The sequence below is a fragment of the Silene latifolia genome, unplaced genomic scaffold (assembly GCF_048544455.1).
Source record: "Silene latifolia isolate original U9 population unplaced genomic scaffold, ASM4854445v1 scaffold_343, whole genome shotgun sequence".
NCBI lineage: Eukaryota > Viridiplantae > Streptophyta > Magnoliopsida > Caryophyllales > Caryophyllaceae > Silene > Silene latifolia.
Window position 1 is genome coordinate 6,798 of NW_027413274.1, and position 20,901 is coordinate 27,698.

Here is a 20,901-nt window from a genome sequence, read left to right on the forward strand (position 1 = left end):
ATATCTTGGTCGCCAACAAGTTTGAAGTAGGAACAAATAGATATCTGCGAGTCTAAGTGCTTGGTACACAAACCTACACAAGTTCTTCTAAAAGCTTTGTGTTCTTAATTGCACGCTTCGTTAGACTGTTCAGCAAGTTGATAAAATTTGTAGTTGTTCTCCCTGGTTATCTCTTAGGATAGATGTTTTGCATGGGCCATGAGAAAACAAGGGTTATCATCGATGGAATGATTGGACGGACATGCGGTGGTAAATACTACGGAGTATCTCTGTATTTATGTTTTCTTCCCACTCATCAAATTTTCTCACATAATTTGGGAAGTGGGAGATAATAAAATACGCAGGGAGTACTAAATTGCTATGAAAATCAGTCGTAAAAACACGCACAAAACAAATTGAATCTTCTAAAGTTTTTATTTGCAATGGAAAAAATTGCATCCATTCGAAAAAAATTTGTAGTTGCAAAATAAGTTCTTTTTTTTTCAAAGGTAAAAGAAAATAGCCATTACATCAATCTAGCCTACTTAGCCAATAGATACGCCTTCTATTTAAGGCTCGCGGAATAAAGCTACTAGAAAGATATTGAAAAATAAAGGTAGTTGGTGGATTTCCCTTATGAGAGAAAACACTAAGTGATAAGCCACACAAGTCAGCCAGAGAAAATTTCTATGTGAAGTTTCTGTTCTGGTAAAGCCCAACAAGATCATTCCTCACCTCAATAGCTTCAGGTTGAACCGCATTCTCCGTACGAGATTTTCACCCAAGGAAACCATTATCAAAAGAATCAGACATTGAGCTACAAACCCACCTCTGACCTCACCATTGTCTTACCATCTTTAGACCAACATGCATCCACCTTGACCATAAGGGCACCGCAATCTCTACCAGCAAGAATGAAATAATGGCATTGAAAGAAATTTCCATTTGGAACTTCACCATTACTCAAGTTCCATTCCCGCAAAATATTAGAATCAGTAGTTCGCTTATCCAAAATCAAGGCTAAAAGAACCTAAGTCGGCTTGATATTATCTTTTAATGATGCAGTCGGATAACCGGTTCCAAAGAGCCGTTGGCAGCCACTCAAGGAGCCGTTGGCTCTCCTCAAATCAAGCCTCCCATATCTTTGTAATTATGCACATAATTTGTCATATTATCCTTTCCTAATTTAGCCTATATTCATTTGTATAAATAGCTAACTTACATAATGTAATTACACAATTGTACTCTCATATTATTACACTAATGTATTCAATATTTCCAATATTATTCCAATGATCATATATTTTAACATGGTATCAGTGTAATCTAGGTTTTCTTTTCTCCTCATTGTCTCCAATACTCTGTCTCTGCCGTCTCTTCTATCTATCTTCGAAAAAAAAAAAATATAAACAAAACAATGACAAACACTGTATCGTCTTCTTCTGAGGTCATTAATTCGGCTTCGACTATCGATTCTTCACAATCTCAATCTTATTCCATGGTTCCCGTGGAACACACCGGTGCTAACATTACCCCGATTACTTTCAATGGCAAAAACTATGATGAATGGTCTCGCTCTTTTCATCTCGCTCTCTTGGCGAAAGGAAAGTTGGGATACATTGACGGGTCTATTTCTAAACCATCTGAAAACGGACAGCAATCACGCAACCTGGTGTTCCTCTAATGCTCTCGTGACTATGTGGATCTATAATACTCTTGTTCCTGAATTACGAAGGCAGGTTTCTTTACGGCCCGAAGCACGATTGGTTTGGACCGATATCAAAAATCGGTTTTGTCAAACTAACGAAGCAAGGATTTATCAGTTACAAGTCGAATTGTTGGCATGTTGTCAAGGCGCAAACGAGTCTCTTATGGAGTACTATGGCAGGATGACCACCATATGGGACGCATTCCTCGAACATGACACGATTCAATCGTGTTCCTGCAATCCCTGTAAGTGTAATTGGCTTGCTATTATTGATGCTCGCAGGGAACGGAAACGGGTACGCGACTTCCTGATGGGTCTTGATGACCGGTTTTCCAATGCTAGATCACAAATTATCGGTATCAATCCTCTTCCCTCTTTAGACCTTATTTACAATCGTTTATTGCAAGAAGAAGGGGTTCGAAATTTATCGATTAATAAGACCGAAATCACGCCTGATGTGATGGCCTATGCAGCCCGTGCTCAGCATGGTGCACGACAGTCGGGTGGGGGCGAGAACGTCGTAGTGAACCTTCTAAATATTATTGCATCGCCTGTAAAAAATCTGGCCACAGCTTGAAATTTTGCTATCAAGTGACGGGACTTTACCCCGAATGGTGGGGTGACCGTCCTCGTCCTCGTATCTATGTTGATCCTAACTCCACTGACTTGAGCAACGCTGTATTCGTGCCTGGCCCATGAAGTACGACCCCTGCTACTCGGCCAAAACAGGGGACCACCGTGCCGTCTCCTAAAGCTCACATGGTTGCGGCTTCCACACCATCCCATACGGCTGCTTCAACTTCCTAGCCACCTATCTCCACTTTTGATAAAATCGACTTGAACAATCTCACAACCAGTGAATTGGAAGAATTGGGTAAGTTATTACAGGCACGCAAAGGCGACACGGATATAACCCGTCTCAATGGTAATTTTTCTTCCTTTTCTTGGATTATCGATACGGGAGCATCCCACCATATGTCGGGGTGTCTCTCGCATTTTTCTAATCTTAAAACAATTTCTCCTTTATCAGTTGGACTCCCAAATGGGGATCTTATGGTTGCCACACAAAGTGGTGACATCTATCTATCATCTCGTCTGATCTTACGGAATGTCGTATATGCTGCAAATTTACATTGTAATTTGATCTCTGTTTCTAGTCTTTTAATTGATACAAGTCTTATATTCAATTTTCCTATAACTTATGCCTTATTCAGGACCGTACCTCAAAGACTGTGATTGGTGTGGGTGAGCAACACGAGGGGCTTTACTACCTCAAAGGTGTCCGGAATGATAAGGCACAAGCATACTTGGTTGAGACAGGAAATCCAATGGAACTCTGGCACAAACGGTTGGAGCATCCTTCTTCCGAAATTTCACGTTTTTTACCTTTTTTTCATGCATCTAAAAATAATACTGTTTTTCATAGCAGAACTTGCGACATTTGTTTACTCGCGAAACAAACTCGCGAACATTTTTTTTAAGTAATAGTCATGCTACATCATCTTTTGATATTATACACTGTGACATTTGGGACCGGTATTCAAAAAACGTCTCTTGTGGTTCACGGCATTTTTTAACTATAGTAGACGATTTTTCACGATCAACTTGGGTCTATCTTTTACAAAACAAAAGCGATACGAAAAAAACTTTATTGAATTTTTTTGCCATGATCGAACGCCAATTTGACAAGAAAATTAAAATTTTACGTACCGACAATGGTACGGAATTTCGTCCTCTAATACCTTTTTCTAAAAGTAACAGCATTCTTTTTCAACATTCTAACGTTGACACGCCTCAACAAAATGGGCGGGTCGAACGTAAACATCGTCACATTTTAAATGTTGCCCGCGCTCTTCTCTTTCAAGCTCATCTACCCATATATTTTTGGGGCGAATGTGTCTTGAGTACCGTTTATTTAATAAACCGTACTCCGACTCGTCTCCTACACGGTAAAACCCCATATGAAGCTCTTTTTAACAAACCTTCTCCTTTCGAAAATATCAAAATTTTTGGTTGCTTAGCTTACGCCAAGTCCCCAAATCGGTCTCATGATAAATTCGCTCCCAAGAGCCGCAAATGTATTTTTATTGGTTATCCGTTTGATAAAAAAGGGTGGCGTCTTTATGACTTAGATACCGGGTCTTATTTCGAGTCAAGAGATGTCATTTTTGTCGAAACGAAATTCCCATTTCAAAACCTCCATATCCAGGACACTCCTGACTCCCGTTTTCTCCTTGAACCTACAAACAATATTGACAGTACCCTTCTTATTTCACCTTCGGTACCACCATCGCACAACGTCATTCAAGACCCAACTACACCAAATCCACCGTCCCCATCTCAACAATCCACCGAACAACCCTCCATCGACAGAACAACATCTACCTCACCCGCGGACACCACCACTCCCGCTGACCTCACGGCACCCCCCAACCTTGGACGCGGCCATCGTCTTAAAATGCCAAACACCAACCTCAAGGATTTCGTTGTCTCAAAACCTCGCCCCTCGTTACACGCTCTCACCACCTCATCATCGTCTTCGGGTACGCCTTTCTTCTTTATCATTATCTTACTTATGATAAGTTTTCACCTAAACATAAAATCTTCTTGTCGGCCGTGACTAAAAATCACGAGCCTAGTTTCTTTAAAGATGTTGTGCATGTTCCCGAATAGCGTGAGGCCATGAGACATGAGCTCGATGCACTTGAGAAAAACAATACTTGGACTCTCGAAGATTTACCTCCCAACAAAAAGCCTATTGGGTCCAAATGGGTTTACAAAATAAAGTACAACACTGACGGGTCAATCGAGCGCTATAAAGCACGTCTAGTTATCATGGGCAATCGTCAAGTCGAAGGAGTGGATTACAATGAAACTTTTGCCCCCATCGTTAAGCTCGTCACCGTTCGTACCCTTCTTGTTATTGCCGCTGCAAAACAATGGGCTCTCCATCAAATGGATGTCCATAACGCCTTCCTTCATGGGGATCTCAATGAAGAAGTGTATATGAAACCGCCCCCAGGATTCATTCACTCGGCTAAAGGGAAAGTCTGTCGACTTCGAAAATCTTTATATGGTCTTCGTCAAGCACCCAGATGTTGGTATGCAAAGCATGCTTCCTCTCTCCTCAAATACGGGTTTTTGCAGTGTCCTTATGATCACTCGCTATTTTCCATCTCTCAACCTGACACAGAGGTACACGTCTTAGTCTACATCGATGACTTGGTAATTTGTGGCAACAATATCACCTTTATCTCTAATTTTAAAACCTATTTAAGTCAATGTTTTCACATGAAAGATCTCGGCCATTTAAAATACTTCCTTGACCTTGAAATTGCGCGCAACCCAACCGGTTTATTTGTGTCTCAACGAAAATATGCTCTCGACATTTTAAGTGAAACCGGGCTACTTGGTACAAAACCTACACTTATTCCTATGGAACAAAATCATCGTCTTGCCCTTTCCAAAGCCGACCTTATGCACGACCCACAACCTTACCGTCGCCTAGTCGGTCGCCTTGTTTATCTGACAATAACGCGCCCCGAGTTAACATACTCCGTTCATATTCTCACACAATTCATGCATGCCCCCACAACTGAGCATTGGGCCGCAGCTTTGAATGTTGTTCGATATATAAAGAATTCTTCGGGCCAAGGTATACTTCTTCGAGCTGATTGTGACCTACGAATAAACGCCTATTGTGATGCGGACTATGCCACATCCCCTACGAGCCGTAGGTCCCTATCCGCATATATCATCTTCCTGGGCTCCTCTCCTATTTCATGGAAAACCAAGAAACAAACCACCGTCTCCAAATCCTCCGCTGAAGCCGAATACCGAGCTATTGCATTTACGGTTTGTGAACTAAAATGGCTCAAAGGCCTACTTCAAAGTCTCGATATCTCGCATAACACGCCTATTCAACTTCAATGCGACAACAAATCAGCTCTTCACATAACTCGAAATCCGATTTTTCACGAGCAAACCAAACACATTGAAGTTGATTGTCACTTTATTCGGGATGAAATTCAAAAAGGGGTTATCGCTCCTACTTATTTTCACACAAAGGCGCAACTAGCGGACATTCTCACTAAAGCTCTCGGCCATGCTTCATTTGAAGACCTATTGTCCAAGTTGGGTGTCTCGGTTCTCCACACGCCAACTTGCGGGGGGATGATAACCGACTCCAAAGAGCCGTTGGCAGCCACTCAAGGAGCCGTTGGCTCTCCTCAAATCAAGCCTCCCATATCTTTGTAATTATGCACATAACTAGCTTAAAACCCGTGCAAAATTGTACGGACATATATAAATAATGTATATAATAAAGTCTTAAATCTGGAGCTATAGCATTGCATTAGTAATGGATATGTCTTGTATAAACGATTTGAGTATTATGTACTCAAAAATGAACCTTACTAAATTATAAGAAATGAAACTATTAAGATCCAATCGCGTCATTAGAATAAACGATTCTATACAATAACTATAACAATTGATGTACTCCATTTAATTGATAACCTTAAATTTTTTTTAACCCGTATCACATGTCACATTTACACGTGTTTCATATATATAAGTCACTAAGCCACAATGTTTAAGCCTTATAAACTATATAAATAAACATTAATATGCATTTTCTGCAATACACTGGTCTAAGTTAAAAACTTAAAGCTACCCTAAATGTAGTTCAAAATTGGACACTACATTTATTTACTGGAAACAACTCTATTATCGGGAGAACTCAGCTTCATTGTATAACAAACTGTACTTAGCGGAAACCCAGCTAAGGCAGAGCCGCATTGTCAAACCTATTTATCAACTCACCACCTGCAATACAGAGTATAGTGAAAAATTGTAAGAATAATTACTTCATACAAAGGTACACCATTGGCTTAAAAGGCCCCTGCTCATGCTAAGGTATATGCGGGTTGAATTTAGACAACTCTACCCTACATTGAATAAAGAGGCATATTGCTTATTACCAGTGAGTGATCCTCGGAAAGGGAACCAAAATTTAAAACCACCATGGAACTGATGGAGATTACGTTGGAGGTCAATCCTCAATATATATTATCACAGCTCACAACATCACACCAATTACACGGATCTAGGTGAAATAAACTCTATGATCCCGACATACCGTCCCAAATACCCTCACAATTACCAAAAGAATTTGATAAGCAACTACAAAAAGAGAGCACGTTTGATCACATTTGCACCCGGTAACAAAACCAAACCGATCGAGCACAGACCACATTTTATTCTTTCTATAACATACTTCCTCCGTTTTGATATGATGTACCCATTTGTTGAATATATGAATGAAGTATTTTAATAAAATGGGTACATCATATGAGAATGGAGGAAGTATCAAAAGTTGCAAACATAATCATATATAATTACCAATGGCTGAACTAAGGGTATAATTTTTACTAACGGGAAATGGTAAGTTTCACATAATTTCCGCCACAATATCATACTCCGGCACAAAAAAATAAGTACAATTCTTACTTCATCCAGAGTAGTAAATAAGTGGGTACAACCAATGAACCAAATACTCCATATAAGGACTAACATGAACTCCCTCCGTCACAATTATTTGTCCACTTTTGATTAAAACGCCTCTCACAAAAACTATAAAAGTAAACAAATGATTGGGACGGAGGGAGTAAATCTTAACAAAAACAAAGAGATAGAAGCATGGGATGAATGAGTTACATAAGAATGTTGAGAAGGGTTTATTAAAAAGTTTATTCTTCTACAACCCGCGATGATAACTTTACCCTTGAATTGATGAGACGATGAGTATGTACATCCAATAATCATCAGGAGATAATTAAAAAGTTTAACAACTTTACCCTTGAATTAATGAGACGATGAGTATGTACATTCAATAATCATTAGAAAGATAATTAAAAATTTTATTCTTCTACAACCCGGGATGATAACTGCTTTAGAAAATAAGATAAAAATCAAAACAGAGCAAATTGATTTACATATCTACAGAATAATAATACCTCATAGATTATCCAAATAATCACAAGTTTATAATACCAAATTAATTCCGAAAAATCACATATCTGAAATAAATATTACTCTAAAATAAATTATGAGCGAAACAATTGAATAATATAGAAGCTTACCTGATTGAGTTTATGGAGAATCCATTCGGATATTGATAAATAAAGTAATATAGTTAGAAATTTAGAATGACATAGATTAAGGAGAGTGGCGGGTGAATGTAATCATATACTGTATTAGGGAAAAAAATATGGAGAGATTGACAGGAAGGGTGTAAAGATAGACGGCTGAGGATTGAGGATATCATATGCTTGGTAGATCAGTTTAGGGTTAGAGGTAGGCGGGAAACAAATGCATATTAGAGCGACACGTGTCCAACCCAATTTATAGTGGTTCTTCTATTATATTTTTATATAGATAGATTTGCCATATTATCCTTTCCTAGTTTAGCCTATATTCATTTGTATAAATAGCTAACTTACATAATGTAATTACACAATTGTACTCTCATATTATTACACTAATGTATTCAATATATTATTCCAATGATCATATATTTTAACACAGTCATTGATGTAAACATCTTTAAAAACTCTTGAGTTCCTCATATTCCAAATTGTAGATAAAAGATAAAGAAAATGAAGAAGACTGATGTTTTCATCCTTAAGCCTTGAAAAACCAATCATTCCATGTGTTGCGAACCACACCTGTCTCCCTCCCACAATTGATCCCGGATTGACAACCCACTTGAAATCTTGAAGAAACCTCACAGTCTCTAAAGGTAACCATGATCCAAAATTTTAATACTATAAATATTTTTAATAGGGTTTTTCTACATGGTACTCTTGTATTTCTTCGAATTATACGTGGTACCTCGCTTTTCAAAAATATCAGTGGTAGCCATAAACTTAATGAAAACGTATTAAAATACCCAAAATTCTCTAATCCGCTTCTTTTAAATGTTTAGTCTTTATATTTTTGATTGATATTTTAGCAATAATTTGTCTTACCATTAATATAAACATTCTTTATTCAATCGTTAACATATTTTCTTAGCAAAATTTAAATGCTTAAGAACGTGATTTTTAGTAGTTTGACTATTTTGTGGACATTTTAATAAGCTTAGGGGTACCACTGATGTTTTTAAAAATGTTAGGGTATCACATAGAATTCGAAAAAAACTCAGGGGTACTACATAGAAAACTCTTTTTAATATAAGAGGCAATGGGCATTGGAACCCAATCTTCTGCCCAAGAACTCATCATAAATAGGCAACGAACTAGTCAAGATTTTCCAATCAAATATTTTCCATATTTGAGATCCTGGAAGTCTCCAATACTCCACATTACGAACACGAAAGGATACTGTTTTACCCTTACGGTCAAAAAAGTAAGAGCTCAAGAATTCCAAGATTAACTTCGGATAAGACAACTCACGCAAACGATACAAGCCTCTAAGTCATAGTTGACAAAACACTTGATGCATCCTTCTACCTATACCAAGATCACTCAAAAGACTAGAGAACATACATCAGATAGAATTCATAGGATGCTCCATCAAAGCCTTAAATCGTTTCCTTTGGTTGAAATCCCGAAAAATCAATTTGGGAACTCACAAATCATTGGGATGGTCGGTTGGGATGATTTCCCAGCAGCTTGAGCAGCTAGAGATCTCTTGGTTCCACCTTGACACGACATCCTAAGTAGAATGATTAAAGAAAATTTATGAGCGACAATCTGGTATACTTTCAGTCAACTTTAGACCTAATATTTTTTTTTTTTTTGAAAACCCAAGAGTGGGTTACTCATTCATTAATATCAGAATCAACCAAAGATTAAGCCATACAAGGTAAGACTCCGGCCCAAATATTCCTACCATAATGCATCGAACCCCAGTGAGCTAGTTCGTGCGCTACTCTATTGTACTTTAGACTAACAAAACTCCAAGAAATGCAAGCAAAAGAGTTATAAAAACGATAAATATCATGCAAAACTAAATGGAAATCACTCCGTTCTGTATCCTTCGTCTTCAACGCATCAATCAAGCTTTTGCGATCGCTTTCCACCACTATGTTTGTATGGCCTCTTCGTCTCGCCTCTTGTATACTCATCAGAACCGCTTCAGCTTCGGCCACCCGTGGCTCCATCGTACTCCTCCGTCTCTCCGACAGTCCCCATAGCACCTGACCCTCACTCCCTCGACAGATCGCACCAAACCCCGCTCCCCATCCCTCCTCCACTCCCTCATCCACATTCACCTTCACCCATCCCTCATTTGGCTTACTCCATCCCGTCATCGTAGGCATTGTGCTTGTTCGAGGACCCTAATCGTTCTCCACCTCTCGTATCTCTCGCTGCAAATTTTCAACTTTTTTCGCCACATTATTTGCATCCACTCTGGCTTGCTCAAAGACCCACTTGTTTCTCGCCTCCCATATCGCCCAACAACCTATGATAAAGGAATCTATCTCGCCTTCCTCCATCTCCCTCCACACATCCTCCACCCACTCCCTCACCCGCTTAGCCCTAGAATTCACCTTCACCTCAAGACCCAACTTATCCCATAACCCACCCGTCCACCCACACCCCATCACGAGATGGAGATAAGTCTCCAACTCGCTGCAGGAGACCGGACAAATAGCATCCACCGACTGTATACGAGTTGCAAGGTTCCTTTTAGTTGCGATACCTTTGTTGCATAATTGCCAAAAGAACACTTTCATCTTTGGTAAAACATTTGCTTTCCATATCCGGTTCCATACCTTCCTCTCTTCCATTCTACTCGACGAGCCAACATCCTCCTCTCCTCTGTTAGTTATTGCTTTATAGGCCGATTTTACAGAGTATTCACCGTCCTTTTCCAATTCTCATGTCCATGAGTCATTCGGTTTTGATGGGCTAATCCGAATATTGAGAATCCCATCATGCTCAAATGGGAGAAAAAATTCACGCACTTTACTAGTATTCCAGCCGTGACCATCAGCATTCCAAAGCTCAGCTACAACCATCTCCGTGCTTCTATCGTTCCTGGGTGAGAGCACCATTCGTGTTTGTGTCCCAGGAATCCACGGATCCACCCATACCCTAGTACTCATGCCATCTCCAATCCACCTTCGAATCCCCAATCGGAGGACCTCCCGAGCTTCCCATATTCCTCTCCAAGTATAACTTGGATGGACCCCAAGTTCAGCCGACATGAAAACACCATTTGGAAAATATTTCCCTCCCAATACACGAGCCACGAGACACGAACGATTTGTGAGGAGCCTCCATGCCTGCTTACCCAAAAAAGCCATATTAAATTGATCGAAATCCCGAAAGCCCAAGCCCCCATAGCATTTCGGTTTGCATAAATTCGACCAAGCTATCCACGGTATTTTTCCTTTCCCATTAGTCGAACCCCACCAGAATCGAGAGACCAAAGAACGTAGTTCATCACAAAAATTTGCCGGCAGTTTGAAGACGCTCATCGCATAGGTCGGGATTGATTGGGCCACCGCCTTTATCAATAATTCCCTTCCCGCCTTCGAAAATAACTGACTTCGCCACCCTTGTAACTTCTTACCCAATTTGTCTCTAATTACTTCGGCCACAACCTTTCTGGAATGACTCACCATAGTAGGGAGTCCCAAATATCGTTCCTGTACCTCCACTACCTGTATGCCGAGACAATTTGCCACCCCTTGCCTATCATTTTCCCGCGTGCCTCGATTAAAAGATATTGTGGTCTTGTCAAAATTCACCATTTCACCTGATGCCCCCTCATAGTCCGAAAGGATGCTCTTAACATGGTTTGCATCGGTGATATTAGCTTTGACAAAGAAAATGCTATCATCTGCAAAAAACATATGAGAAACAGTCGGGGCAGCCGGTGCAACACGTAAACCATGAATGGAACCCCGCTCAGCTGCTTTTCTTATCAACCCCGATAGCACCTCCGCACACAATATGAACAAATAGGGAGAAAGAGGGTCCCCTTGACGCAAACCCCGTTCCGGCCTAAAGACTTCCGTGGGCTGCCCATTAACCATGACCGAAAAAGAAACCGATGAGACACAGCCCATCACTCTATCCACCCACCGAGGCTCAAAACCCATTCTCCTAAGCACCCTCTCAAGAAAAAAACCACTCCACTCTATCATAGGCTTTCGACATATCTAGCTTGATTGCCATGTGACCATTTTTATTTTTAGAATTTTTCATATGGTGAAAAAGCTCAAACGCCACAAGAATATTATCGGTATAAGTCTCCCCGGGGTAAAAGCACTTTGGTTCTCAGAAACAATATCCCCTAAGAATAATTTAAGTTAGGTTAGCGAGAACTTTTGACACCAATTTATAGATAACATTACACAAGCTAATAGGTCGAAATTCAGTCATTTTATTCGGGGCTTTTTTCTTGGGTATAAGCACAATATGCGTCAAATTCCATCCATCAGGAATAGCTCCACCTCTAAAGATACGTAAAACATGTTGAACAATAGTCTTACCCACAATGTGCCAGTAAGTTTGGTAAAATAAGCCATTCATACCGTCCGGTCCCGGTGCCTTGAGAGGATGTATCTGATTCAAAGCCATCTCGATCTCTTCGATTGTGTACTCGCTGCGAAGAATGTTATTCATGGAATTAGTAACTCTGCCTTTAATCCCATCCAAAAGATGCTCAAAATCCCTAGGGTGCCCAGTTTTGAATAGCTGCATAAAGTAATCTCGTGCAACTCCCAAGATAGCTTCGAACCCGACATGCTCCCTGCCATTATCATCTACAAGCTTCTCAATATAATTTCTTTGCTTTCTTTGATAAGCTTTCCGATGAAAATATTTCGTGTTTCGATCCCCTTCCTTGAGCCACAAAGCCCGCGACCTATGCTTCCAAAATATTTCTTCTTGCTTCAACAGGTTAGCAATTTCCTTAACGACCTTTCGACGCTCTCTAACCTCGTTCACTGATCGCCCCCTTCATTCAAAGCTGCCAGTCTCCTTCGTTTTTTATTAATATCTCGCATGATCTTGCCAATACTTACTCCCTTCCATTTTTGCAATCCCTCCACACACCGAGCAAGAGTAGGCAACAAATCCTCATCATCATTCCAGGAGCTTCGAATAGTGTCCTCGCACCCCTCCTCCCTCACCCAAATTTGCTCAAACCAAAAAAGTTTCTGCATATTCGCCCCCGTGCTCTCCTTCCTACTCAGAATCAATTTAATGGGAGCATGATCCGACCATTCCCTATCAAGATGGATAAGCTTAGCACGTGGAAACAAGTTCAACCACTCGTCTGAACACAAGGCTCGGTCAAGCCGACATTGACGATTATCATTCCCCGCTTGTCCGTTATCATAGGTGAACCTGTAACCCTCAAAAGCAACATCCCGCAATCCGCAATCATCAACCGCTTCTCTAAAATTGTTCATTTGTCATTGAGCACGGGAGCCTCCCCTCATCTCCGGGGCAAAAAGAATCTCGTTAAAGTCTCCGATACAAACCCATGGATCACGTGATTGAGCTCCGAGCTCCCTAAGCAATTCCCAAGAAAGGTATCTATCCCCCACGGCTGGCCACCCATAAAAGCCAGTGACTCTCCACGCACCCTCCTCTCCACTAATCTCAAAGTCCATATGATGGACCGACATTGACCTAAGAACACATTTGATATGTTTTTTCCACATAAAAGCCAAACCTCCCGACCTACCAATACTATCGACCTCAATCCCAGTATATTCGTCTAAACAAGCACGAACTCTCCTAAATTCTTCACCGCTTAGCTTGGTCTCGGAGAGAAAGACCATCGCGGGGGCCTCCTTCCGTAGTAAATTAAGGAAACCGCCTACTGCAGTGGGGTTGCCCAGCCCCTGCAGTTAAGGCTTATGAGATTCATTGGGCCCGGCGGGGTTGGGTGATCCCAACCTCCGCCTCAGATGAACATACATCCATGGTTTTCTGGTACTTCATTCCCTTCGCATTTTCCACTTCCTCCTCGTTCACACGTCCTCGTTTCCCACCTGAAACTATCCCAGGACTAAGCTCATCCATTTCCAGACCACCATCCTTCTCACTCATCCCTCCTCCTTGGCATAATCTCCTCCACGTTGCTGTACCAATCTGTCCAAGCTCCCTCTCTGTCACCCCTGTCCCCGACTCCTCCACAGCTCCACTGTCAACATCATCCCTCGTCCCCTGTCCATCTATACTATCCCTCCCAATTGCTCTCTCGTATTCCTCCCTCTCCTTGTTATCCATCTGTTCTACCACTATCCGCCCATCATCACCCCTTCCAACTTCACTCCCAACCTCCCATCCACCACTAGTCCCCTCTAGAGCGTCCCCACCCTTTGACTGTTTCTCCTCAAGTACCCCTACCTTCTTAGTTTTGTGCATAAGCGAAATCTCCTGTAACTTATTTATCATGTTGGAAATAGCATCCTCTTCACGTCGCCTGTGCTCCTTCTCAAAAACCACACTAAGCGACCTAGCACTCTTCCCACGCCCTTCAGCTGTTGTCTTTGTGGCTCGCCATTGTGATGCCCTCAGGCTTTCATCGAATTGGAGCTCGCCCTCATCGTAAGGACCATCCTCGCAATCCTTCTCTCCATGTCCCAAGATGCCACATCCATAGCAGAATGTAGGGAGACGTTCATATTTAACCTTAAAATCAACCGGCTCCCCATTCCTCATACGAATACTCACAAAAGAGCTAAATGGTTTGCGAACATCGTGAATAATTCGAATACGGACAGCCTTCTCAATCTCCGGCAAAGGAACCTCATCAACCTCCACAAACTACCCTAACTGCATTCCCATCCTACGTAAATTATCCGTATTAGACCGACCTCTAATAGGCAAGTCATAAACCCTAGCCAACAACGGAACACGAAACAGAGGGGTATCAGATATTTTACCGTCGCTGATAGGATCATCTAGACACCATATGAATTTATCAAAATGCCAGGGTTGGCCTTCGACCACCCTAACTTTGTCTTTCTCAGAGTTAAATTTGAAAACAAAAGTTTTGTTCTTAGCATCGATAAGATTACCCACAGTCGTACCTTTTGTATTCCACAGCCTAATCATCATCTCAATCGTTGCCTTTGCGTTTATCGCCTTCGTTGTCCAAATTCTCCCGACTAGGATAGACTCCACCTTCACTGAATCCGCCGTGTTATCGCCACTGTCCCATATGAAGTCATCTCCCTCATCTAAAATCTCCTTCCCAGCCCTATGTTGTCTCATTTTTTGTGTGCTCATGATTAGAAGAAACAAGGTAAGTTACGAATTACAAGCTACAAATTCCCACGAGAAAGGTGTGGAAATCTGCCTTTAGAACCAAGGAAAACCTTAAAGACGAAATTTAGACGGAGGCTCTCATAGAAACCCTAGAGAGAGTCAATCAAATACTTTAGACCTAATATTAAAAGATGGATTTTTGGAAGCAATACGTGAAAAATAACTAGAAATTAAGAGGGTATTGGGTAGTATGTACTAATAGGAGAGTAATTAAACTAGAATAAAGAGATTTTATGGCATAAAAATCGATTTCTTACCTCATACTCTAGAAATTTCGAAAATAGGAGAAAGACAGGTGGTTGGAAAACACCCACAAGCTTTGAACAAATTATTGAGTTAGAGATCAATGGAACCTGGATCTACTAGCAAGGAAGAGTTTATTTGAGTTTTTAAGGAGATTTAGTGGAGAGATTTGGGGTTATTTATGGTTTAGAGAGAGGGAGTATGTCGAGTAAGGGAGGGGTGAAGAAAAGTGGGCTGAAATCTAAGTAAAAATGAAGAAAAGTAGGTCCAGTTGACACGACCCGGTCGAGTGCCATCCGACATTTGGTCGAGTTAGGCTGACGCGGTCGAGTGGCCGAATATATTCGGTTGAGTGTCCCATAGCATTCGCTCGTAATATCTCTCACTCGGCCGAGTGGGTGAACTTAATCGGTCAAGTTGACACCACTCGGTTGAGTGCTTCCTTACACTCGGTCGAGTAACCACTGTTGGCTACTCCTGTCTTGTCGACTCTTCACGCTCGAGTCGTGCTCAACTAAACCTGTAATATTAGAAGGTACTCTGTCGTCTCATGGCTTACCCATTATCAACTTGAGTTGGTTAGTACTCCACATCACACACACGCTCTACATTACCCACCATTGACACGCTTATCAAGAAAGCTCACTTATACTAACTTCACTTTAAATCATCATGCACTAAATTCCGCACTAGTTCCGTCAAGCATCGCTCACATATAAATCATCTAATTCTCATCTCTATCAACACATTCCGATATTTTCAAGTATTCCCTCATCGTTAACGCATTGCATAGTACATTCGTAACATACTAAGCACGTAAGCACCTCCCACTCGCAAACAAACACAATCATTACACCACATGGATCTCATGTCATTTGTATACAACTCAAACAATCATCCATTTCGTCACCCACCTAAACTACCGGCGCGGTGTTCGGTCAAGACAAGAGGACCTAGATTTTGAAATAATGGCGCCTTCTCATTCAAAATCATTTAGATCCCCAATTGACGGCTACCGGGTTCATTTTATTTGAATCTCTAAGTTATTTAGGTCGGTTCTAAGATCGTTCGCTCTGATACCACTTTGTAACGCCCCCATTTACCCAAAAACCTGTAATGAGGCATACCCGAGCAAATGAAATTGCTACTATCTCGATTTCCTGAGGGAGTGCATATCAAAATGACCGATAAATAGAATAATAGGTTACATTTTATCCAATGGTTAGAAGATACAAGGTTCTAATTAAGTACAATATACATACGACTCAAATATACAATTATCTCAATATGACATCCTAAAACTAATACTTATCTGTGAGTCCTACTGTGGGACCAATCCTGTACATAGTCCCAAACAATATCCATTCAACGAAATACCTGTCACACCACTCCTCACCATTAACTGGACATATCAATGGATCACCGCAGATACTTATAAAAAGAGTTAACACACACGAAGCAAAAAGTCAACCACATGGTCGGGTAGAGACAATCAATACACAAGGAAACCTCAAAGGTTCTAATGAATACGGTATCACAATCCAATTGTATCTCATCAAGAATCTCAAATTAACAACCAAGTTATACAAACCGACAAGGCAATTGGACATCAATGTGTGCTAAAACACACACGTCAATAATATTTATGTGTGCTACATAACACACGGCAACAAATGGTACTCAACTCACGCGGCGAACATGCTCGATCACACAAACTCCCCGGATCGTAAATGTGCACATCCCTCTTGTGGCGGGCCCACAAGAAGAGACTCCGGGCGGCGATCTGTGTATGCCAGTGCCCAACGGACCAAGTTACCCGTACCGATCCCCAAATTACAAGTCCAATGCCAACTCAAGATCATGTAATTAACAATCATTCCATAACAATTCATAATCAGATTATTCTCATGGGACCTTGTCACAACCTCAACAATAATCAGATAATCATCATATAATTATATAATACTCATGGATTTATGTCACAATCTCAATAATAGCCATAATCATAATACAAGCCCATACAAAGAATGAGTAGAGCAAAGTCTACATTTTTGTCAACCATTGTGACACCCTCATACTCCAAGTGCCTTACCAGGACCACTTAAGGTATGCGAATGTCACCATCTCGGTTACCCGAGGCAATGATAATCAAATGACAATGAAGAAACATAATTTAAATAACAATATAGTTTATAGTGATTACATGGTCAACACCAAAATCGTTAAACCGAAATACAAGGTTCTCGATTTGCTCTCATCGATAAAACTATCAAAGCTATAAAACATCGTCGACACAGCGGAAGACTTCTAAATGCCACGTGATGACTCATCCCAACTATCCCATACGCGTCATATCATACCGCTCAATAATCGCCACCATCCCGAATGGATCACCACAGTTTTTAAAACATTTAAACGGGGTCAGTACTAATTACACAATCAAAGCCACACTGAAACAATCATACAAACAGCTCACATACAATCCAAGTCTCCATCTCTAATCACCTCATAACTGAATACACAATAAAGTGTGTGTAGCCCCGCCGAGTACCCATCGCAACAGATACTACCTCGCCGCCGGTGGGGACCGCAGCCTGTTCCCACCTAAGCCCCGCTCATCTCCATCGAGCGATAAACCCATGTTCATTAATGTGAACATCCCTTCTGTGGCGGGTTCCACAGAAGGCGAATTAATGGCGTGAAGCCACTCCCGCAAGTGACTCAGCTCAGCCAGGGACGCACCCCGAAGAACACAGACAGATAAACAGCAACCACAATACAACATCAACAACCGTTTGAACCAATCAATAATATGAAATCACAACCGACTGAATCAATCAACAATATGAAATCACTAACTACAACACAATCACCACACATATCATGTAACTAATACTGAGTAGGAAAACCCTACCTGGAATGCAACCACCACAGACGGTCTAGCAGCTAATCAAAATCGTTCTTCAATACAATCACCTCCTATCAAACATACAATCATACAATCAACATCTAATAAACACAATACTCCCAAAACCCCCAAATTACCCAATTAGGGTTTCAACTAAAATCAATGAAACAACATAAAAATTGTAGTAGGACCTTACCCACAATACGACAGTCTCAACGGCGTAAAGAACACAACGATCCGATGACTCTAGCCCTTAGGATTTGCCAACAACGCGACGAGAGAGAACTACGTAACTTCTTTTTCTTTTGAAAGGTTTAGAAAGGTGAAAAGTGATTAAAGAAAATGACGGAAGCCTTTTATATTAATCTCGCGTTATTAGCAAAACCCGTCAAAACAAACCCGTCAAACACACTTACTCGATCGAGTAAGTGACTTACTCGATCGAGTGCCCCCTACTCGATCGAGTACCCAACTTACTCGATCGAGTACCCTACAGGCAGACTACAGATTTGCGTCAAAAACTACTTACTCGACAGAGTAAGCCCTACTCGCTAGAGTACCCAAAGACTCATAAAACCGTAGTATTACAGTCTTCCCTCCTTAAAAAGAACTTCGTCCCCGAAGTTCAACCCTTACATAAAAACAAACCTACCTACTCGATTAAGACAGAACGACGCAACTAAAAACTCAAAACAAAACCTCACCCTATAACACATGAACTACGTAACTTCTTTTTCTTTTGAAAGGTTTAGAAAGGTGAAAAGTGATTAAAGAAAATGACGGAAGCCTTTTATATTAATCTCGCGTTATGAGCAAAACCCGTCAAAACAAACCCGTAAAACACACTTACTTGATCAGGTAAGTGACTTACTCGATCAAGTGCCCCCTACTCGATCGAGTACCCAACTTACTCGATCGAGTACCCTACATGTGCAGACTCACTGATTTGCGCAAAAATTACTTACTCGACAGAGTAAGCCCTACTCGCTAGAGTACCCAAAGACTAAAGAAACCGTAGTATTACATCCATGCTTAATCAAGCCGATCATCGATCAATCACACATAATTCGTCACCTACATGTATAATCGCATATACCATCATCAATTACGAATTACAATCATGATTCAAATCAAAGTATCAAGGGACTATCTTAATCCTCTTGCAAAAGTTGATAAATTACCACCCAAAGTTAGGATCGAACCTAAGAAGGGAAACTCCCCAAATTCGTGGAAGCCAAATATCCTTGTTAAAGTTCCCGTCTTGAATTAAAGAGATGATCAATGACAGAGTTTGGTAAAAGAATTTTTAGATATTGCTCTAGGTTTCGTAGGCAGCCAATAAGGTTCTAGGAAGGAAAATGAAATGACAAATGGGTCAATTCTATATCCCGAACTCATAATAGCCCGACTCAACCGAGTGCACTCGACAAACTCAATCTAGTTGCACCCACTCGGTCGAATCAGACACGTACTCGATCGAGTGATGCTAACACGGGACAAGTCACTCCCGAGTGTCACCTCTTGGTCTAAACACACACACACACAACTGGCCATTGACGCTTCAGATAAGACATACCTCCTCTAATCTTTAACTTACTGAGGGCAAATATAAATCTCAAAAAGAAAAGGTATTACATTTTGTGCTATATTAGCTAATGATGTGCAACACCTGATCTTAAGGATATTTATGCGTACCATGAGTTATTTGTTGTTTAGTAGACCGGATGTGAGCAAGCTTAACTCATATGAAGTCTTGTTTGTTGCCTCCTGCCTTAACCCACTTTATGAGGAACCCTTCTATTTTAATGTCCCTCGGTTGATTTGTGTTGCTTTGGAGAACCATACCGAGTACGTTCTCCTTAGACTGTGGAGCAATAGTGACCCATTTGGAAATAATGGTGGCTGGCTTCGAACCAGGGCCAAATGATTAGGCTATGACAAAGAATGTTCCTTTCCTGAGTGAGGATTATCTGATAATGGGTTTGAAGTGGATAAGTAAATGGTGATATGATTGGAAAGTTCAAGACACGCGATGGATGAGACTCCTGGATAACGAGCACCTTCCATCTACGGACCCTCTATATGAGTAGGACGAGGAAGTTGAGGGCCCAAAACCCCATCCTAAGACTTATATCATTCCAGAGGAGGTTACCTTTTACATGAATGAGCCTAGGGTGCCTCGTAGTCGTGCTACGCCTGCCTCTAACCCTACTCCTACAACGCACACTCCTTTCTGCACCCGTGATATTCCAGTACTCTTCTTCCTTTGGTCCCAGATACATCAGTCAGAGCTTACTTGGCGACTTAACAATGGCCTGATGATGAGGAATGTTCAGGAATCGATGCATATGATCGATATTGGGAAAGATGGCCGTCAGCTGAGTTGGTGGAGAGGCCCGGGAGATGACAGTGGAGTCTTCCACAAGTATGGGGTAGAGCCTTCCGCTTGAGTTACGACTATTAGCCATGATTTTGAGTGTTTGGTTGGGTCTTTGGGTGGACCACGGGGTAGAGTGGTGGCTTTCCTGGTGGTGGCTCCCCGAGTGGGGGATTTCCAAGTAGTCGCTTACCTATTAGTGGTACTCAGGCAAGTGGCTTCGATGGTGCAGGAACATTCAGAACAGCTAGAGAAGGTTTGGATGAGGATCGTATTAATGATGAGGATGACGATAAGGAGTAGTAGGTATGGTTGGTTGTTGAGGACTTCATGTGCGTTGTTCTTATGACTATGACTCGGTATTTGCCAAGATTGGTTATTG

General features: G+C 41.2%; 2 protein-coding genes and 1 long non-coding RNA gene across 3 annotated transcripts; 1 reads left to right on the plus strand and 2 right to left on the minus strand.

Annotated features, from left to right (window-relative positions):
- Nucleotides 1–1,676: 1,676 nt before the first annotated feature.
- On the plus strand, nt 1,677–2,264 carry LOC141639332 (uncharacterized). Its single transcript, XM_074448485.1, has one exon. It carries the CDS (start codon nt 1,677–1,679, stop codon nt 2,262–2,264), a length of 588 nt encoding a protein of 195 aa, XP_074304586.1.
- A 3,903-nt stretch (nt 2,265–6,167) lies between these two features.
- LOC141639337 (uncharacterized) lies at nt 6,168–8,079 on the minus strand. Its single transcript, XR_012542473.1, has 2 exons — nt 7,831–8,079; nt 6,168–6,514 (listed from the first exon to the last, which is right to left on the minus strand). It is a non-coding gene; the product is annotated as an uncharacterized LOC141639337 (long non-coding RNA).
- A 1,463-nt stretch (nt 8,080–9,542) lies between these two features.
- On the minus strand, nt 9,543–10,004 carry LOC141639333 (uncharacterized). The gene has a single exon (XM_074448486.1). It carries the CDS (start codon nt 10,002–10,004, stop codon nt 9,543–9,545), a length of 462 nt encoding a protein of 153 aa, XP_074304587.1.
- Between the last annotated feature and the right edge of the window lie 10,897 nt (nt 10,005–20,901).

Coding starts and splice junctions, on each gene's coding strand:
- LOC141639332 (XM_074448485.1), top strand. CDS start 1,677: ATGTGGATCTATAATACTCTTGTTCCTGAATTACGAAGGCAGGTTTCT.
- LOC141639333 (XM_074448486.1), bottom strand. CDS start 10,004: ATGACGGGATGGAGTAAGCCAAATGAGGGATGGGTGAAGGTGAATGTG.